Source organism: Oncorhynchus clarkii, chromosome 29 (genome assembly GCF_045791955.1).
Source record: "Oncorhynchus clarkii lewisi isolate Uvic-CL-2024 chromosome 29, UVic_Ocla_1.0, whole genome shotgun sequence".
NCBI lineage: Eukaryota > Metazoa > Chordata > Actinopteri > Salmoniformes > Salmonidae > Oncorhynchus > Oncorhynchus clarkii.
Genome location: NC_092175.1, coordinates 30,321,902 through 30,344,312, shown reverse-complemented (window position 1 = coordinate 30,344,312; position 22,411 = coordinate 30,321,902). Strand labels below are relative to the sequence as shown.

Sequence of the window (22,411 nt, the reverse complement as noted above, 5' to 3'; positions counted from 1 at the left end):
GAGAGTCACTGACCAGATAAAAACCTCAGTGAGAATCTCTAATAACAGTGTATGGTTTCACACAACGAAAGCAACAGACTACCACTACACCATGCATATCAATGAGAGGAGGAAGACATAATTGTGAAAACTGTTTCACTATCCATGTCCACCCTACTGACTATGATGATCATGAAGACAGTAGGATGCATCATTATCACAATCCATCAACCCACAGAGCACTAAAGCAGTCACTAAAGTGGTGGACACCAACAGCGGAACAGAGCAGTGGTAAAGTGGTGGAACAGTGAAGGAACAGTGGTGGTAAAGTGGTGGAACAGTGGGGGAACAGTGGTGGTAAAGTGGTGGTAAAGTAGTGGAACAGTGAAGGAACAGTGGTGGTAAAGTGGTGGAACAGTGGGGGAACAGTGGGGGAACAGTGGGGGTAAAGTGAAGGAACAGTGGGGCTAAAGTGGTGGTAAAGTGAAGGAACAGTGGTGGAACAGTGGGGGTAAAGTGGTGGTAAAGTGGTGGAACAGTGAAGGAACAGTGGTGGTAAAGTGAAGGAACAGTGGTGGTAAAGTGAAGGAACAGTGGTGGTAAAGTGAAGGAACAGTGGTGGTAAAGTGGTGGAACAGTGGTGGAACAGTGAGGGTAAAGTGGTGGAACAGTGAAGGAACAGGTGGTAAAGTGGTGGAACAGTGGTGGTAAATTGAAGGAACAGTGAAGGAACAGTGGTGGAACAGTGAAGGAACAGTGGTGGAACAGTGAAGGAACAGTGGTGGAACAGTGGGGGTAAAGTGAAGGAACAGTGGTGGTAAAGTGAAGGAACAGTGGTGGTAAAGTGGTGGAACAGTGAAGGAACAGTGGTGGTAAAGTGAAGGAACAGTGGTGGTAAAGTAGTGGAAAAGTGAAGGAACAGTGGTGGAACAGTGGTGGTAAAGTGGTGGAACAGTGGTGGTAAAGTGAAGGAACAGTGGTGGTAAAGTAGTGGAAAAGTGGTGGTAAAGTAGTGGAAAAGTGAAGGAACAGTGGTGGAACAGTGGTGGTAAAGTGGTGGAACAGTGAAGGAACAGTGGTGGTAAAGTGAAGGAACAGTGGTGGTAAAGTAGTGGAAAAGTGAAGGAACAGTGGTGGTAAAGTGGTGGAACAGTGGTGGTAAAGTGGTGGAACAGTGGTGAAACAGTGGTGGGGACAGTGGTGGGGACAGTGGTGGAACAGTGGTGGAACAGTGGTGGGAACAGTGGTGGGAACAGTGGTGGGAACAGTGGTGGGAACAGTGGTGGGGACAGTGGTGGGGACAGTGGTGGGGACAGTGAAGGAACAGTGGTGGGAACAGTGGTGGGAACAGTGGTGGGAACAGTGGTGGGAACAGTGGTGGGAACAGTGGTGGTAAAGTGTTAAACCAGCATAGTCTAGACCAGCGAGTTATGAGTAAACATGTATTATTTCAGACTATTTCTTAATTTGGGTCGTTTGAGGACAGTACATTTCTCACTTGGGTCTAGAGCTGAAAAAGTTGAAGAACCTCTGTTCTAGATGACATTCTGATGCCATCATCGGTCTGCTTCAGACATACCGAGACTGCTGCTCGCTGGCTCCTGAGGCGCTGACCGAATCACTGCCAATGAATTACTGAGATTTAACAGCATGACTGAAGTGACTGTACTTGTGCTGCTCAACAAGTAGCAGCTTTTAGCAGAGTGGCAGGGTCTCTGGAGTACACTGTGTAAACTAGCATAGCACACCGTCCCACTGCTCCATTGCCCTGTAAACCATCAGATGATCATATTTAATATGCAGAGATTACAGCCGGCTAGACCAGCCAGACTAGACTCCATCTCAGAGCAGGAGACGTTCATGCCTCTCGTTATTCCCATGTTACAGGTGATGACAGAATACCGCTGTTTAACCTTTCCTAATCAAATTAACAGAACTTAGAATGATAGGTGTCACCCAAGGAGAAAACTATGCACAAACTCCCCCACTCCTTACCACCCAACCCCCGTGACCACACCTTTATCCATAATGATCCCCACTACCTACCATCCAACCCCCCTGTGTTCTCACCTTTATCCATAATGACCCCCACTCCCTACCACCCAACCCCCTGTGAGCTCACCATTATCCACAATGACCCCCACTCCCTATCACCCAACCCCCCCATGTGAGATTACCTTCCTCCATAATGACCCCCACTCCCAAGCACCCAAGGGGGGGTGGGTGATGTGAGATCACCTTCCTCCATAATGACCCCCACTCCCAAGCACCCAAGGGGGGGTGGGTGATGTGAGATCACCTTCCTCCACAATGACCCCCACTCCCTAGCACCCAACCCCCCATGTGAGCTCACCTTCCTACACAATGACCCCCTACTCCCTAGCACCCAACCCCCCCCTAATCCCTAGCACACAACCCCCCCTACTCCCTAGCACCCAACCCCCCATGTGAGATCACCTTCCTCCATAATGACCCCCACTCCCTAGCACCCAAGCCCCCATGTGAGATCACCTTCCTCCATAATGACACCCACTCCCTATCACCCAACCCCCCATGTGAGATCACCTTCCTCCATAATGACCCCCACTCCCTATCACCCAACCCCCCATGTGAGATCACCTTCCTCCACAATGACCAACTCCCTAGCACCCAACCCCCCATGTGAGATCACCTTCCTCCACAATGACCCCCACTCCCTAGCTCACCTTCCTACACAATGACCCCCCACTCCCTAGCACCCAACCCCCCTACTCCCTAGCACCCAACCCCCCTACTCCCTAGCACCCAACCCCCCCTACTCCCTAGCACCCAACCCCCCCTACTCCCTAGCACCCAAATCCCCCCCCTACTCCCTAGCACCCAACCCCCCCCTAATCCCTAGCACCCAACCCCCCCCCCTACTCCCTAGCACCCAACCCCCCCCCCTACTCCCTAGCACCCAACCCCCCCCCACTCCCTAGCACCCAACCCCCCCCCACTCCCTAGCACCCAACCCCCCCCCACTCCCTAGCACCCAACCCCCCCCCTACTCCCTAGCACCCAACCCCCCCCTACTCCCTAGCACCCAACCCCCCCCTACTCCCTAGCACCCAACCCCCCCCTACTCCCTAGCACCCAACCCCCCCTACTCCACAATGACCCCCACTCCGATCACCCAACTTCCCTGTGAGCTCACCTTCCTCCATAATGACCCCCACTCCCTACCACCTGACCTCCCTGTAAGCTCACCTTCCTCCATAATGACCCCACTCCCTACCACCTGACCTCCCTGTGAGCTCACCTTCCTCCATAATGACTGCCACTCCCGACCTCCCTGTGAGCTAACCTTCTTTATAATGACTGCCACTCCCGACCTCCCTGTGAGCTCACCTTCCTCCACAATGACCCCGACTCCCTACCACCCAACCCCCATGAGCTCACCTTCCTCCACATTGACCCCCACTCCCTACCAACCAACCCCCGTGAGCTCACCTTTATCCACAATCCACCTTTACTCCCTACCACCCAACCTACCTGAGAGCTCACCTTCCTACATAATGACCCCCACTCCCTACTACCCGACTTCCCTGTGAGCTCACCTTCCTCCATAATGACCACCCTTCCTACCACCCAACCCCTGTGAGCTCACCTTCCTCCATAATGACCCCCACTCCCTATCACCTAACCGCTGTGAGCTCACCTTCCTCCATAATGACCCCCACTCCCTACCACCCAACCCCTGTGAGCTCACCTTCGTCCATAATGACCCCCACTCCCTACCACCCAAACCCCGTGAGCTCAACTTCCTCCATAATGACCCCCACTCCCTACCACCCAAACCCCGTGAGCTCACCTTCCTCCATAATGATCCCCACTCCCTACCACCCAACCCCGTGAGCTCACCTTTATCCAATGACCCTCACTCCCGACCTCCCTGTGAGCTCACCTTCCTCCATAATGACCCCCACTCCCTACCACCCAACCCCTGTGAGCTCACCTTCGTCCATAATGACCCCCACTCCCTACGACCCAAACCCCGTGAGCTCACCTTCGTCCATAATGACCCCCACTCCCTACCACCCAAACCCCGTGAGCTCAACTTCCTCCATAATGACCCCCACTCCCTACCACCCAAACCCCGTGAGCTCACCTTCCTCCATAATGATCCCCACTCCCTACCACCCAACCCCGTGAGCTCACCTTTATCCAATGACCCTCACTCCCGACCTCCCTGTGAGCTCACCTTCTCCATAATGACCCCCACTCTCTACCTACCGACTTCCCTGTGAGCTCACCTTCCTCCATAATGACCACCACTCCCTACCACACAACCCCCTGTGAGCTCACCTTCCTCCATAATGACCACCACTCCCTACCACCCAACCCCCTGTGAGCTCACCTTCCTCCATAATGACCACTACTCCCTACCACCCAACCCCCTGTGAGCTCACCTTCCTCCAGCTCGTCCATGGTGGTGATCTTGCGCGTTCCGTCGATGGAGAAGATGAAGCGGACCCCCTGGGGAAGGTTGATGTGGTCGGAGAGCGAGCGCGTCAGGTCGGCCAAGAGGGCGTCGAAGGTGCGGAAGCGTTCCACGGCCACGGCGTACACGATGCCCTTGAAGTAGCGGTCTCCGTTGCGGTAGAACCTCACCTTCTTGGCCTTCTTCTCGTTGGTGAGGGCCTGCAGGGTGCGCGTGCGGTAGAAGCTGCAGTGGGCGCTGTGGGTGGGGCTAGGCAGCCCATTCATGCGACCACCCCGTGGGGTACGGGGCTTGTCGCGCTCGTCAAAATGGCCGAAGTCCAGCTCCATGGCGACAGATGTCAGGGAGGGTCCGTGGTAGAGAGGTGCTGGTTGTGCTGAGCTCTGGGAAGTCTAGCATTGGAAAAACATAACACTATGAGTTATACTGATGCTCATACAGTATAAAACTAAGGAGACTTGGTAAAGATATTTTAGGCATGAACATCTAAAAAGGGCTATTCAATAACAGAGTACCAAAGTGGTAAATGAATCCCTCAACATTCCACCATCTAGCTACTGTGAAACTCCCCTGCAGTGGGAATTCCTTTCCATCTCTATCCCTCTAATACAGTAGAGTACCATGCACCACAGGTGTGCTGGGGGTCACATGCAGCAAACTAAGCCAAGCCTCCCATGCCCTGTTTCTCCATGACCCGTCTCCCCAAGCCCCTCCCCCATGCCTTGCCTCCTAATGCCCAGTCTCCCCATACCCTGTCTCCCCATGTCTCCCCATACCCTGTCTCTCCATGTCTCCCCATACCCTGTCTGTCCATGTCTCCCCATACCCTGTCTCTCCACGTCTCTCCATACCCTGTCTCTCCATACCCTGTCTCCACATGTCTCCCCATACCCTGTCTCTCCATACCCTGTCTCCACATGTCTCCCCATACCCTGTCTCTCCATACCCTGTCTCTCCATACCTCCCCATACCCTGTCTCTCCATACCTCCCCATACCCTGTCTCTCCATACCCTGTCTCTCCATGCCTCCCCATACCCTGTCTCTCCCTGTCTCCCCATACCCTGTCTCTCCATGCCTCCCCATACCCTGTCTCTCCATGTCTCCCCATACCCTGTCTCTCCATACCTCCCCATACCCTGTCTCTCCATACCCTGTCTCTCCATACCTCCCCATACCCTGTCTCTCCATGTCTCCCCATACCCTGTCTCTCCATGTCTCCCCATACCCTGTCTCTCCATACCTTCCCATACCCTGTCTCTCCATACCCTGTCTCTCCATGTCTCCCCACGCCCCGCCTCCCCACGCCCCGCCTCCCCACGCCCTCTCTCCAGAGTGTGTATGGTTTCTGCAAGATGAAGAGAGGCTAGGCCAGCCCAATCAATTACAGCCCTCACTATCGATTAGCCCACCCACTCACAGACAGACACAGAGATGTGTTAACCCTCAGCCCTTCTGTGTGTGTGGAAGTGTGTGAAAGCAACTGGAGAACGTTCTGCCATGACGGCGCAGCAACAAAAACACAAGCCTCGTTTAGGATGTTCCCGAGTGAACAGGGGATCAGTATTTAATGTCAGGTGAACAGAATCCCTCTGCTGTATACTCAGTAGTACATGCCCTATGTAGGCATTACAATCCTTCAGTGACCCCAAAACTAAGGCCATTAGTTCTGAACATACACTACATACTAAACATGGTACGCACTAAATGGGATGTACAGGTCTCCTGTAGAGCGGAGGTTGCTCCGGCTGTACGTCTGTCTGTCATCTACCATATATTCAGCCTGTGTTCTTCAGAGAGGGGAAGGGAGTGGCCAGTAAGGAACTATTATTAAGAAGGCAAAGTGGATGTGTGATATTTTGGAGAAGAATGTCTCATCAGAGAGTGTTGCTGTTTGTGGTCTGACCAGGGTGGGAAACGAGACACTTTCCCTCTGGCTCCAGGATATGTGCACAGATTGACATTGATTGTCATGAGTCTTGTCCTGGAGGCAGAACAGAGCGATTTCCACTAATGGGCCAGCTGTAAAGTCAAAATTGTCTATAATGTAAGAATTCATAAAAAAGGTTAGGGTTAGCAGTGTGGTTAAGGTTAGGTTTATATTTCAAATCAGATTAGATGATTTTGTGGCTGTGACAGCTAGTGACCACTCTGTGAACTGCCTCCAGGTAAAGATTCATGACAATAAATGCCAGCATGCAATATGTGCTTAATGTGATTCTGGTTTCTGTATCTGATCTCTGTACAGTTCCCCTTTGCCTTACAACCATGACAATATACTCATTTTTGGGATGTGCATTTGCAAGTACCATATATCTTACATGGAAAGGCTAACAAAAATGTTTCACCACCTGGGTCGTTTTAAAGAACGGCAGAAACAAGCTAGAACCATCTGAATCCTCCCACACCTCGGGGTCTGAGCTATGAGCAGGCAGCAGGGGAGGTTCTGGATCTACTGTACAATCAGCATCCCATAAAAAGGGCTCATGGACCAGAGAGCTGAGCTGAACATTTGGAGCATTAGTCACTGATGTAAAGTCCATGGTATCATAGTCACTACATCAATGTGTGGTGCTGAGCACCATGTGTGAGGGTGTATTCACACGTTTCAGTGGTTACTCATCCTCTACCACTGGGAAAGGTACATGGGGTGATCCACCCACAAGTTTACATAATCCAATGTACAAAGGAAGCCGGTCTAAAACCTTATAGCATACAAAGACTCTGAAAGAACAATTACTAAGGTTGAGGTTAAAACATGATTCAATGTATTTTTTAAAGGGTTTTCTATTTGGTGTCTTTTGGCAGATAACATGGCTTGTGTAAAGGCCTAAGCAGCCTAGCAGGAATGGTCTCTTTCTGGGTAGTCCAGACCTCTCTGTAAAGCCTGTAGATGAGGCGAGGGTTAGAGAGCACAGCGTGCTCCTGCCAAAACTCTCCACTAACATCTGCTCTTTCTAAACGCAAGCAGACCGTTTTATCCCCTCCGCAAAAAGACAGAAGAAAAGAAAGCATGGTGGGAGGGACTGACTGACTGGCTGACTGGCTGGCTGACTGGCTGGCTGACTGGCCAGAGACGTGTTTGCTGCTACCCAGTTCGTCACTGGAACTTTGAAATAGACCGTTTGGAATAATGAGGAGATTAGCCACTAAACGGGCAGAGAGCACTCATTACTGTGCCACTGTGAATGGGATCCCAGCAGCCGTCACCCTCTCTGCCATGTCTCACATCTCACACCATCATAACAATGTCCCCGCCATAGGAGGACAGAGGGCACAGTGAAGGTCATCGTTGAAACGCCGTGCCCTGGAACATGCTTGGAGTCCTGTCCAGGTCAGACAGGCAGTCTGTCTGTTCGTTTCAAAGAACGTTTCGATTCCGAGCATTCAGGAGTGGAACTAGCGTTTCAGTGAAACTACCCGACTGCAGAGCAGACAAAGAAACACGTCAGAGTCGTGGGGCAGGTTGCTTCGTTACGACGACACACAAAGCCCCATTTCTAATGAATGTCATTAGCCATCTCTGTGTGATCTAATCAAAGTGAATATAATTCCTCTGTATGAGATGGGAAACGTGAGGTTATGATGACCGCACAGTAGAGCTGAATGCTAGCTGCTCCATGTCAGAACAAAGACTCACTGCACCACAGCAGTATCCACGTGCTAGAGCACAGGCACAGCAGCCATATTGTACTGTACAAGACTTGTGAATGAGGTTAGCTGCAGTGGGACAAACCCCATCTACACCTGCCTAGAATGTGCTGACACTCAAGTCTGGGCTGTCTGGCTGCATTTGTAGCCATGTTTACAAGGCAAACAGCTTCTCTGTAAAAGACACATCCGATACAGGAACTAGTGGCTTCTTATATTACACTGCAAGTCACAAGGTATGTCATCTTTTATCAAAGTACAGTAACTATCAGGTAAAACAACATCAGTACTCTAGGGACAATATGGTGCTCTGTTTAGCTCCAGGCCTATCTTTTTCCTATATTGTTCAACCATCATCAATAGCCCCTCTCACTCAAATGCCCCAAAATGTCTTTCAGTAACCACTCGTCAATAAGCTCACGCCCATTGTTCACAAACAAAGCATTTGTCACTGTCGCCCCCCCAAGCTGACTCCCAGGATATGGGCCAGTAGGGTGATGTGTTGAAGTAGGCAGGAGGTGTGGCGGCTGAAGGAGGCAGGAGCAGATGATGTGTGATAAATGAGAGTCCTTTATGACAGTCTGACCTCCGCCCCACAGTCCACTGAGCCCTGGAGCCCCACAGAGACCACATCCCCTTCCTGGAGAGGACCAAAAAACATAACAGCACCCCCTCCATCTCACATCACATGCCTCTGCCTGATGACAAGCCCTTTTCAAGTGGCCTTAACTATCCACCCCAACCCATGCCGCAAAAATATAGTGTTCTTGTTGTGAGCCCCCTGGGCCACTTTCACATCCTGTCGAGAATTAGATTTGTTTGCTAAATTCCTAATGCATTGTTAGTATTAGAACGAGGCTGGAGGAGCTTCTCTCTGGGGAAATGTAGCAAAGCTCGGCCTGTGTTTAGGAAAAGAGAGGTCGAATCCCAACTCTGATTCACTGGTGACGGACTGACTCTCTTCCAGAACTGCTGCTTCACTCTGATACACAAGATTATCACACAAGATTATCACGCACAATCAACTCCACACATTCTTAAGACTATTTGTGAACCTTGATTGATCAATCAATCGTCATATGTAGATGATCAATGACTCAGTAATTAATTTTATACAGAGTGAGTCTTTAGTGAGAATCATGTGTGAAGATGTCACATGGTAAGGTAACTTTATAACACACCTCAATGCACCATGTGGTTAAATCAACTTTTAAAACAGCACATCAACCCAGTGCTCAGGACAATTATTGGATTTCTAGGTGTTAGATCTGGGCTTGTCAGTTTGACTGAACTACCCTATCTGAAATAAACAGCCCCCTCCAGAGGGTAGCACTGTAACAGCCGCTGTTCACCATGCCTCTACCCAGAAGGTTCCACTTCGTACAACACACAGACCCTCATGTGAGGAGGGAGATGAGGTTATATCTGACCGTTGATCAACACAGTGGGGGAGTTTTACTAATGGCCACACAAAGCTTAATCACACATTAATGAACTGGAAAACAGCTTTAACTAGCAAATAAAAGGGCTTTGGCACACATTGTTATGTCAACACATTCAGTCCATCTTGGCCATTAATTAGTGGGCAAGATAACATTTTTCGGCATGAATCTAGTTCAAGAGGCAGCGCTGCAGAGTGGTCACCATCTGGCACAGCCACAAAGTCATAAAATGTGATTTTAAAACTTAACCATAACCACAATGCCTAACAGTAACCTTAAATTAAGAAAAAAAGCAAATGTTTTGTTTTTTGTTAATTTTTACAATTTGGCCAATTTTGGCTTTACAGTTGGCCCATCTAGTGCAAATTGCTCAGTTCTGCCTCGTCCCAATAAACATCAACCTGCCGCTAGTGAGGATGTGTAGACTAGAGGCTGCTATCTGTGACATTTAAAGCTCTGATCTGTGCCAGACAGACAGACAGACCAGTCCTGGGCTGGGCCAAGGATTGAAGCAGCTTTACCAATTAAAGCCTGGCCACTTCCTGTCAAATCCCCACCTAGTGGTTGTGACCAGTGACCACACCTCAATGGCTTCAGATAAAGAAATGCAGCCTAACCCCTCAACCCCTCCACACCCTTGCTATCACCCACTCTCGCTCCACATACAATGCCCACACATGGCTCTACTGCTGGGTAATGGCAACCAAATGTAGACTCCATGACTTAACAGGGGCTTGTTAACTCATTTTTGCGTAAACAATGATTGTGTTAGACTGGCAACGCCCCAATGCCAAAGGTCATGAAACTCACAGCTTTTAATGGCGAAATACTGATTATGATTGATATGTCCTCCTCCCCTTGTCTCTTCACAGCCCCATCACGCGTGTCCTCCTCCATGAAGACAAACAGAGAGGACCACATTGTCCCCACGCTTAACGCGTCTGGGATCTCCCCTCCCCCGCACACCCTGGCCCTGAGTCTGGCTGAGCTTTTATGACAGGTCCTGAGATGGGGGTAGGTCCCAGACCAGGGAGGGATGGGTTATGGGTAGTGGTACTCCTCCCGACAGACAGGGGCCCGGGAGCCCATCTGCTCGCCTAATATAATAGACAGGGTAAATCACTGACCCTCTCCCTATGACGTCACTTCTCCCTCTCCCTATGACGTCACTTAGGACTATATATGGTCTACGCTCAGGACAGCCCATTGTCTCACAGGGACACCCCCATCACTACGACTACTGTAGTGCTACATCACACACGGATACAACTACAAATAATAGTATTATTACTAGACTAATGATTCACCCCAGTGCATTACAATCATCAGGGCTCAAATTACAGGAGGGGCCCCTAAGTATGTAAAATGTAAAATGTCTATAAGGTCCAGACCACTACTCATTACACCCCCCAACAGATATGTCATTCAATCCCTGAATATCACAAATAAATGGATGTGTAAAATAATACAAATGTTCTCACCATGCTTACCTAACCAGGGCAGGCTACTTCCTGCTCACAGTGCAGCACACAGACTGCAGAGCTGTTCTATTGTGTGACTGTGACATGTCTAACTGCACGACAGAGATGTGAGGCTGGGTCTGTGCTACCAGCGCCACAGCAGCCCAGATAACAACTCTGACCTGCCCGTCAGCGTCCTGCATCAAATCACCCCAAACATCCTCATCACAGCAGATCTGTGTCTTATCTAGTAACACTAAGCCAGTCTGAGCTGGTTTTAAGTCATATTTGTTTTTAAATAACAACAAAAGTTTTTCAGTACCCCCTCTAGCTTTCAGCAACAAAAAAAACGGATCAGTTGTCCATATGCCCTCAGAGAAAAGCGGTGGGCGCAGTACATACAGATGAGCCATGACAGTTTTGTACCAACGGGTACGCGCACACCTATAATCACCTGCTCATATAGCCGACAGCCTAAATAGGCAAAAATTCTACCAATCATTCACAGTGTCCAATACTCCTGAACACAACAACTTAACTCACCGTCAGAAACATAATTTAAATACTGACATAATATTTTTTCTCCATTTAATTATGTTTAACCAAAATATAAAAAGTATCGGGTACTCACCCGCGCTGGAGCTTTTGGAGTGAGGTGGGTGGGTGTGGATGCTGCAGGATAGCGGCACGAGCTCTCTCTGCCTTTGTCTGCCTCTCTCTAGTCTACGAGCTGAGCCTACCTGACCGGCTGCACTGCTGGGTCCTAGAGGCGACCCTGCTGAACCCGCCCTAGCATGGCAATGGCACTGACCAACATTTTGGGGTATTTCTCACAAAAGGATGATGTAAACCTTTTCAGAGCTGATTTTTTTAAAACTTTCGGGAATCTACTGTGCCATGATGAATAGTGTTTTATTTATTCAGACACCCATGCACTGTGTATGCTGCCTATTGAAATTAGAAATACAAATCTGGAGAGAGAAAAAATCTGCCTGCTAAATTGATTTGATCCCTGTGTTTTGAGAAAATGATGCCACAGGATCTTTCCACTATCTCTATTGTAAAGTAATGTGGTGTTGATAACCCCCTCCAAACAGATTGAACTGTGTGGGTGTTGCTCCTCTCTTCACACCATCCATGTTATATTTCCAGAGGCAGAAACAGCAGGATTGTAGATTGATTTATTGACGAATGTGTATGGGTGTGTGTGTTGGCTTCTGAAGGTAAAAGCCCATTATCTACACCACTGCCAGAGAGAAAGGAGAAAGGATAGCTCTAAAGAGCTGATGTCCTTCCAGATAAGAGGCTCTTTATATGGGAGGCATCTGGTGTGTGGTGTGAGTTTCAGGTGCAGGTGGAAGTGTTTATGAGCACCTGTGTTTAGATTAGCACCTGTGTTTAGATTGTTTAGTGTGTGTGTGTGTGTGTGTGTGAAGTTGTTATCATACAATCTCGTGTGTAATGAACTGAGACAAAGTCATCCCAGAATATCTGCATTGACCCCCTTTGCGCGAACTCTTTTAACTCATTACATACACTGCTGCTACTGCTTATTATCTATCCTGTTACCGAGTCACTTTACCCCTACCTATATGTACATACTGTACCTACCTCAATTACCTCGTACCCCTGCACATTTACTCTGTACTGGTACCCCGTGTATACAGCCAAGTTTCGTTACTCATTGTATATTTATTCCTTGTGCTACACGTTAATTATTTTTCTATTTTTCTCTCTGCTTTGTTGGTAAGTGACTGTCAGAAGGCACTGTTAGTATACACCTGTTGTTTAAGAAGCATGTGACAAATAAAATATGATTTGATTTGATCTCTTTCAGACTAATCAGAAATGGTGTTGTGATGCAGGGCCTCTTTGGGGAGTATTGATACATGTAATGGGGTCCTGTGTGTAGCTGGTTTAGAGAGTCAGGTGCAGGACAGCAGAAATTAGTACTTAGTATCAACATACTTTACTCAAAAATACAAAAATACAAGGCAAAAATTACGAGCCCACAATAACGGACCGATTTACAAAAAACAATCACTCACAAACAAACATGGGGAACAGAGGGTTAAATAATAAACAGGTAATTGGGTGAGTGAAACCAGGTGTGTAAGACTAAGACAAAACAAATGGAAAATGAAAAGTGGATCGGCGGTGGCTAGAAGGCCGGTGACGTCGACAGCCGAACGCCGCCCGAACAAGGAGAGGCATCGACTTCGGCGGAAGTCGTGACACTAAAAGCCTAAACACCTCAATGCATGTGTCCAATCTGCCTTGCTTCCGTGGAGTTGGGGTTTTAAGACGAGTCGACTCTTTAAATCAAATTTGTGTCTTGGTCCAGTCAACAACACACACTCTACATCACCCTGTGGTGACAGAGGGGAGTAGTGTGGTGTCATATAACACCATCACCTCTTTGTAAGGGTCCTGTCACTGTCAATAACAATATCGCTCTCCATCAGATATAGGATCCATTGGACTCGGTCCAAGTGAGTCACCAGAACATTTGATCTAGCTAATGTCACACTGATTTGCAAAGCTGTGCTGTCTACATTTGTCACCTCACCTCATGGCCAGGCACAATGTATCATAAAATGAGAGTGTGGTGTAGTATTGATGTTAGTCACTCACAACTCTGACAGAGCAGTGCAGGAATAATGCGTAGCCCAGGTGATATCTGACCTGAGGGACCTGACCTAGAGCATTTCATTGGATACTCTCAGAGCTCTAGTCAGGTTGATTCTTGCTTGTCCTAACCCATCGATAGGTCAAAGTGTATCAACGAGGAAAAATCATGACAGAGTACAATGACAAAACACAAAATGTTCTACCAAGCCAGGTATGAACACTGGGACAGTGGCTGGTGACTTCAGCGCCTATGGGGACCGCTGGAGCAAAGCGAGGGTTGATTTTCTCAATTTGTGAAATTATTTCCGTCAGACATTTTCAGGATATAGTTTCCAATTTATCTTGCAGTTCACAACAAGAAATGACTTGTGGCCATTCATACCATAGAAACCACCAATCTCTGCCTCTGTGACACTAGGAGACAGTACTGCTGTTTAATGTTTCATGCTCTCTGGTACTGCTGGTGCTAAGAACACAGGAAGGGTGGCCTTTCTTTTGGTTATGTATCCATTTGTTTCTCTATCCATTGTGTTTTTTATTAGAAACAGACAATGGTTTGTACAATATTTAAATCCCAGGGAGTTTGAGTGTTCAAATGCCTGCCTCTGTCAAAAAGACAGCCTCTATCAAAAAGACTGCCTCTGTCAAAAAGACTGCCTCTGTCAAAAAGACTGCCTCTGTCAAAAAGACTGCCTCTGTCAAAAAGACTGCCTCTGTCAAAAAGACTGTCTCTGTCAAATAGACTGCCTCTGTCAAAAAGACTGCCTCTGTCAAATAGATCATCTAAATAGAGCAGCCTAATTCTTTACAAATGTTCTTCCTATTTAACATGACATAACACAAGGCCACCATTTGTCGCCTAAGAGAGCTCACAGAAACATTAGTAGTTTAAATTTTTTGTTGTTGTTTATTTCACCTTTATTTAACCAGGAAGGCTAGTTGAGAACAAGTTCTCATTTACAACTGCGACCTGGCCATGATAAAACACATGGAATAAACAAAACATACAGTCAATAATACAGTAGAGAAAAAAAATAAGTCTACATACAGTGAGTGCAAATGAGGTAAGATAAGGGAGAAGGCAATAAATAGGCCATCTTGGCGAAGTAATTACAATATAGCAATATAAACACTGGAATGGTAGATGTGCAGAAGATGAATGTGCAAGAAGAGATACTGGGGTTCAAAGGCGCAAGATACATAAATAAATACAGTATGGGGATGAGGTAGATAAATGGGCTATGTACAGGTGCAGTGATCTGTGAGCTGCTCTGACAGCTGGTGCTTAAAGCTAGTGAGGGAGATATGATTCTCCAGCCTCAGTGATTTTTGCAGTTCGTTCCAGTCATTGGCAGCAGAGAACTGGAAGGAAAGGCGACCAAAGGAGGAATTGGCTTTGGGGGTGACCAGTGAGATATACCTTCTGGAGCGTGTGCTACGAGTGGGTGCTGCTGTGGTGACCAGTGAGCTGAGATAAGGCGAGGCTTTACCTAGCAGAAACTTGTAGTTAACCTGTAGCCAGCGGGTTTGGCGAAGATTATGAAGCGAGGGCCAACCAACGAGAGCGTACAGGTCGCAGTGGTGGGTAGTGTATGGGGCTTTGGTAACAAAACGGATGGCACTGTGATAGACTGCATCCAATTTGTTGAGTAGAGTGTTGGAGGCTATTTTATAGATGACATCGCCGAAGTCGAGGATCGGTAGGATGGTCAGTTTTACGAGGGTATGTTTGGCGGCATGAGTGAAGGATGCTTTGTTGCGATATAGGAAGCCGATTCTAGATTTAATTTTGGATTGGAGATGCTTAATGTGAGTCTGGAAAGGGAGTTTACAGTCTAACTAGACACCTAGGTATTTGTAGTTGTCCACATATTCTAAGTCAGAACCATCCAGAGTAGTGATGCTAGACAGGCGGGTGGGTGCGGGAAGTGATCGGTTGAAGAGCATGCATTTAGTTTAACTTGCATTTACGAGCAGTTGGAGGCCACGGAAGGAGAGTTGTATGGCATTGAAGCTCGTCTGGAGGTTAGTTAACACAGTGTCTAAAGAGGGGCCAGAAGTATACAGAATGGTGTCGTCTGCGTAGAGGTGGATCAGAGAATCACCAGCAGCAAGAGCAACATCATTGATGTATACAGAGAAGAGAGTCGGCCCGAGAATTTAACCCTGTGGCACCCCCATAGAGACTGCAAGAGGTCCGGACAACAGGCCCACCGATTTGACACACTGAACTCTGTCTGAGAAGTAGTTGGTAAACCAGGCGAGGCAATCATTAGAGAAACCAAGGCTGTTGAGTCTGCCAATAAGAATGTGGTGATTGACAGAGTCGAAAGCCTTGGCCAGGTCGATGACTACGGCTGCACAGTAATGTCTCTTATCGATGGCGGTTATGATGTCATTTAGGACCTTGAGCGTGGCTGAGGTGCACCCATGACCAGCTCTGAAACCATATTGCATAGCGGAGAAGGTATGGTGGGATTCGAAATGGTCGGTCATCTGTTTGTTAACTTGGCTTTCAAAGACCTTAGAAAGACAGGGTAGGATAGATAGAAGAGGACTGGCCACCCCACATAGCCTGGTTCCTCTCTAGGTTTCTTCCTAGGTTTTGGCCTTTCTAGGGAGTTTTTCCTAGCCACCGTGCTTCTACACCTGCATTGCTTGCTGTTTGGGGTTTTAGGCTGGGTTTCTGTACAGCACTTTGAGATATCAGCTGATGTATGAAGGGCTATATAAATACATTTGATATGATTTGATTTGGGATATATCTTTGATGAGGGGGATGACCACGGCAGCTTTCCAATCTTTGGGAATCTCAGATGATACGAAAGAGAGGTTGAATAGGCTAGTAATAGTAATAGGGGCAACAATTTCAGCAGATCATTTTAGAAAGAGAGGCTCCAGATTTTGCAGCTCTTTCAGAACATCAGCTATCTGGATTTGGGTGAAGGAGAAATGGTGGGGGCTTCGGCGGGTTGCTGTGGAGGGTGCCAGGCAGTTGACCGGGGTAGGGGTAGCCAGGTGGAAAGCATGGCCAGCCGTAGAGAAATGCTTATTGAAAATCTCAATTATAGTGGATTTATCGGTGGTAACAGTGTTTCCTAGCCTCAGAGCAGTGGGCAGCTGGGAGGAGGTGCTCTTATTCTCCATGGACTTTGCAATGTCCCAGAACTTTTTGGAGTTTGTACTACAGGAAGCAGATTTCTGTTTGAAAAAGCTAGCCTTGGCTTTCCTACCTGCGTGTATATTTGTTCTTACTTTCCCTGAAAAGTTGCATATCACAGGGGCTATTCGATGCTAATGCAGAACGCCACTGGATGTTTTTGTGCTGGTCAAGGGCAGACAGGTCTGGAGTGAACCAAGGACTATTTCTATTCCTAGTTATACATTTTTTGAATGGGGCATGCTTATTTAAGATGGTGAGGAAGGAACTTTTATTAAAGAATAACCAGGCATCCTCTACTGATCGGATGAGGTCAATGTCATTCCAGGATAACCCGGCCAGGTCGATTAGAAGGCCTGCTCGCAGAAGTGTTTTAGGGAGCGTTTGACAGTGATGAGGGGTGGTCGTTTGGTCACAGACCCATTACGGATGCTGGCAATGAGGCAGTGATCGCTGAGATCTTGATTGAAAACAGCAGAGGTGTATTTGGAGGTTGAGTTAGTTAGGATGATATCTATGAGGGTGCCCGTGTTTACGGATTTGGGGTTGTACCTGGTAGGTTCATTGACAATTTGTGTGAGATTGGAGGAATCAGGTTTAGATTGTAGGATGGCGGGGGTGTTAAGCATGTCCCAGTTTAGGTCACCTAGTAGCAAGAGCTCAGAAGATAGATGGGGGGGCAATCAATTCACATATGGTGTCTAGGGTACACCTGGGGGTGTTACGCCCCTGAAAACAGGGGAGAAATAATCACGAGCGTGATACGGTGTTGTATTCTCAATTCAACGTTTAGTGAAATCATTTCACAAAAGTAACACATTACAAAACAACAGAAAACCCATTATACAACTAACACAGCAAAATATCTTATTAAATGTTGACTACGTTTACCACCGCAGAGAACCTAAATCAGATGAAGTTTATGTGTTTTCCTTTGACACCTAGTTTACTGTACACATACTATTTCAACATGAGTCAATTAGCAATTTGTTCAAATGATGAACAGATTATCTACAGTGAATTAGCTATTACTGTGCCAACAACACACTTTGATGCACCATGTAGACCATGTAGGAGTGAGGTGAGAGCAGATCTTTAGAGGGTGTTTTGGGGAAACATGAGAAAAAGGGCCGGCAATGGGGAGGGGGGCTGCTATGTTGACGGATCTTTATCCCTTTACACTTGTGTGCATAAGGTAGTGGATTTGGAACTGTTAGGTTAGATTAGATTACTCGTTGGTTATTACTGCATTGTCGGAACTAGAAGCACAAGCATTTCGCTACACTCGCATTAACATCTGCTAACCATGTGTATGTGACAAATACATTTGATTTGGATTGACGAGGATGTAAACAGACGATGAGTCATGGAGGCAGATGTCCAAGAGGCTAGCAGAAAGGAACATGGTCCAGGCCAGTAGAGAGGGACATGGTCCAGGCCGGTAGAGAGAAACATGGTCCAGGCCGGTAGAGAGAAACATGATCCAGGCCAGTAGAGAGGGACATGGTCCAGGCCGGTAGAGAGGGACATGGTCCAGGCCGGTAGAGAGGGACATGGTCCAGGCTGGTAGAGAGGACATGGTCCAGGCTGGTAGAGAAAAACATGGTCCAGGCTGGTAGAGAGAAACATGGTCCAGGCTGGTAGAGAGAAACATGGTCCAGGCTGGTAGAGAGGACATGGTCCAGGCTGGTAGAGAGAAACATGGTCCAGGCTGGTAGAGAGGGACATGGTCCAGGCTGGTAGAGAGGGACATGGTCCAGGCTGGTAGAGAGGGACATGGTCCAGGCTGGTAGAGAGGGATCCTGGCCCAGGATAGTAGAATTATAGGAGACAGGTGGAGGAGGGGGGTCCTGGCCAAGGCTGGTAGAACTATAGGAGACAGGTGGAGGAGGGGGGTCCTGGCCCAGGCTGGTAGAACTATAGGAGACAGGTGGAGGAGGGGGGTCCTGGCCCAGGCTGGTAGAACTATAGGAGACAGGTGGAGGAGGGGGGTCCTGGCCCAGGCTGGTAGAACTATAAGAGACAGGTGGAGGATGGGGGTCCTGGCCCAGGCTGGTAGAACTATAGGAGACAGGTGGAGGAGGGGGGTCCTGGCCCAGGCTGGTAGAACTATAGGAGACAGGTGGAGGAGGGGGGTCCTGGCCCAGGTTGGTAGAACTATAGGAGACAGGTGGAGGAGGGGGATCCTGGTCCAGGCTGGTAGAGAGAAACATGGTCCAGGCTGGTAGAGAGGGACATGGTCCAGGCTGGTAGAGAGGGACATGGTCCAGGCTGGTAGAGAGGGACATGGTCCAGGCTGGTAGAGAGGGATCCTGGCCCAGGATAGTAGAATTATAGGAGATAGGTGGAGGAGGGGGGTCCTGGCTCAGGCTGGTAGAACTATAGGAGGCAGGTGGAGGATGGGGGGTCATTGCCCAGGCTGGTAGAACTATAGGAGACAGGTGGAGGAGGGGTTCCTGGCCCAGGCTGGTAGAATTATAGGAGACAGGTGGAGGAGGGGGGTCCTGGCCAAGGCTGGTAGAACTATAGGAGACAGGTGGAGGAGGGGGGTCCTGGCCCAGGCTGGTAGAACTATAGGAGACAGGTGGAGGAGTGGGGTCCTGGCCCAGGCTGGTAGAACTATAGGAGACAGGTGGAGGAGGGGGGTCCTGGCCCAGGCTGGTAGAACTATAGGAGACAGGTGGAGGAGGGGGGTCCTGGCCCAGGCTGGTAGAACTATAAGAGACAGGTGGAGGATGGGGGTCCTGGCCCAGGCTGGTAGAACTATAGGAGACAGGTGGAGGAGGGGGGTCCTGGCCCAGGCTGGTAGAACTATAGGAGACAGGTGGAGGAGGGGGGTCCTGGCCCAGGTTGGTAGAACTATAGGAGACAGGTGGAGGAGGGGGATCCTGGTCCAGGCTGGTAGAGAGAAACATGGTCCAGGCTGGTAGAGAGGGACATGGTCCAGGCTGGTAGAGAGGGACATGGTCCAGGCTGGTAGAGAGGGACATGGTCCAGGCTGGTAGAGAGGGATCCTGGCCCAGGATAGTAGAATTATAGGAGATAGGTGGAGGAGGGGGGTCCTGGCTCAGGCTGGTAGAACTATAGGAGGCAGGTGGAGGATGGGGGGTCCTTGCCCAGGCTGGTAGAACTATAGGAGACAGGTGGAGGAGGGGTTCCTGGCCCAGGCTGGTAGAATTATAGGAGACAGGTGGAGGAGGGGGGTCCTGGCCAAGGCTGGTAGAACTATAGGAGACAGGTGGAGGAGGGGGGTCCTGGCCCAGGCTGGTAGAACTATAGGAGACAGGTGGAGGAGTGGGGTCCTGGCCCAGGCTGGTAGAACTATAGGAGACAGGTGGAGGAGGGGGGTCCTGGCCCAGGCTGGTAGAACTATAGGAGACAGGTGGAGGATGGGGGTCCTGGCCCAGGCTGGTAGAACTATGGAGACAGGTGGAGGATGGGGGTCCTTGCCCAGGCTGGTAGAACTATAGGAGACAGGTGGAGGAGGGGGGTCCTGGCCCAGGCTGGTAGAACTATAGGAGACAGGTGGAGGAGGGGGGTCCTGGCCCAGGCTGGTAGAACTATAGGAGACAGGTGGAGGAGGGGGGTCCTGGCCCAGGCTGGTAGAACTATAGGAGACAGGTGGAGGATGGGGGTCCTGGCCCAGGCTGGTAGAACTATAGGAGACAGGTGGAGGAGGGGGGTCCTGGCCCAGGCTGGTAGAACTATAGGAGACAGGTGGAGGAGGGGGGTCCTGGCCCAGGCTGGTAGACCTATAGGAGACAGGTGGGGGAGGGGGGTCCCAGCCCAGGTTGGTAGAACTATAGGAGACAGGTGGAGGAGGGGGGTCCTGGCCCAGGCTGGTAGAACTATAGGAGACAGGTGGAGGAGGGGGGTCCTGGCCCAGGCTGGTAGAACTATAGGAGACAGGTGGAGGAGGGGGGTCCTGGCCCAGGCTGGTAGAACTATAGGAGACAGGTGGAGGAGGGGGGTCCTGGCCCAGGCTGGTAGAACTATAGGAGACAGGTGGAGCAGGGGGGTCCTGGCCTAGGCTGGTAGAACTATAAGAGACAGGTGGAGGAGGGGGGTCCTGGCCCAGGCTGGTAGAACTATAGGAGACAGGTGGAGGAGGGGGTCCTGGCCCAGGCTGGTAGAACTATAGGAGACAGATGGAGGAGGGGGATCCTGGCCCAGGCTGGTAAAACTATAGGAGACAGGTGGAGGAGGGGGGTCCTGGCCCAGGCTGGTATAATTATAGGAGACAGGTGGAGGAGGGGGGTCCTGGCCCAGGCTGGTAGAACTATAGGAGACAGGTGGAGGAGGGGGGTCCTGGCCCAGGCTGGTAGAACTATAGGAGACAGGTGGAGCAGGGGGGTCCTGGCCTAGGCTGGTAGAACTATAAGAGACAGGTGGAGGAGGGGGGTCCTGGCCCAGGCTGGTAGAACTATAGGAGACAGGTGGAGGAGGGGGGTCCTTGCCCAGGCTGGTAGAACTATAGGAGACAGGTGGAGGAGGGGGGTCCTGGCCCAGGCTGGTAGAATTATAGGAGACAGATGGAGGAGGGGGGTCCTGGCCCAGGCTGGTAGAACTATAGGAGACAGGTGGAGGAGGGGGGTCCTGGCCCAGGCTGGTAGAACTATAGGAGACAGGTGGAGGAGGGGGGTCCTGGCCCAGGCTGGTAGAACTATAGGAGACAGGTGGAGGAGGAGGGTCTTGGCTCAGGCTGGTAGAACTGTACATGCCCATAGAAACTCACCCACTACCTGTAAGTAATTCAGTGGAAACAGAAGAAGTGATTGACACTAGACTATCAAATATTAAAGCTGTTGTGTCTCATCAGCTACCATGCTGTCAGATCTAGCCAAACAAATAAAAACATTGATATTCATTTCAGCTGTGATCTAATAAGGATCATATAATCAAATCCTGACCTGAAAATGGATCCCATAATTCAGTTTGTGCTAAATTGCATTTTATCACCCTGGTGGTGTTTCTAGAAAACCAAAAGCTTCATCCCTCAATAATTTAACAAAGGATCCGATCATACAAACAGTTCAAGATGCATATTAAACGTGTATATGCATGAATATTTCTCTTCATAAAAGTGAAGTGATGTAAATGTCCGCTGTGTTCTATTTAAAGGATGGTAAGACGGCTGTGTTTTGAGATGACATACAGATACATGGTCCCTGATCTTTCATCTTTTAAAGAGGGTTTGGAAGGAGCACCTGTTTGTGTATCAGACTGATGTAATCATAATCTCCAGACTAGAACGGTGTGAAGTCTGACACACAGTCAGCCAGTCAGTCAGCCAGTCAGTCAGCCAGTCAATCAGCCAGTCAGTCAGCCAGTCAATCAGCCAGTCAGTCAGCCAGTCAATCAGCCAGTCAGCCAGTCAGTCAGTCAGCCAGTCAGTCAGTCAGTCAGTCAGTCAGCCAGTCAATCAGCCAGTCAATCAGCCAGTCAATCAGCCAGTCAGCCAGTCAGTCAGTCAGCCAGTCAGTCAGCCAGTCAGTCAGTCAGCCAGTCAGTCAGCCAGTCAATCAGCCAGTCAGTCAATCAGCCAGTCAGTCAGCCAGTCAGTCAGTCAATCAGCCAGTCAGCCAATCCATCAACGATACACATGTTAATAACATTAACCATCATGCA

At 49.3% G+C, this 22,411-nt stretch overlaps 1 protein-coding gene across 1 annotated transcript in view; it reads right to left on the bottom strand.

The window, feature by feature from the left end:
* The window catches only part of LOC139388531 (neuronal migration protein doublecortin-like), an 85,809-nt gene extending 74,075 nt beyond the window's left edge, over nt 1-11,734 (bottom strand). Inside the window, exons 1-2 of the mRNA XM_071135237.1 lie at nt 11,624-11,734; nt 4,410-4,833 (exon numbers count right to left, since the gene is read on the bottom strand). Coding sequence (XP_070991338.1) covers nt 4,410-4,770 — 361 coding nt within the window. The 5' untranslated portion in view covers nt 4,771-4,833; nt 11,624-11,734. The remainder of the gene's footprint in view (nt 1-4,409; nt 4,834-11,623) is intronic.
* Nucleotides 11,735-22,411: the final 10,677 nt, after the last annotated feature.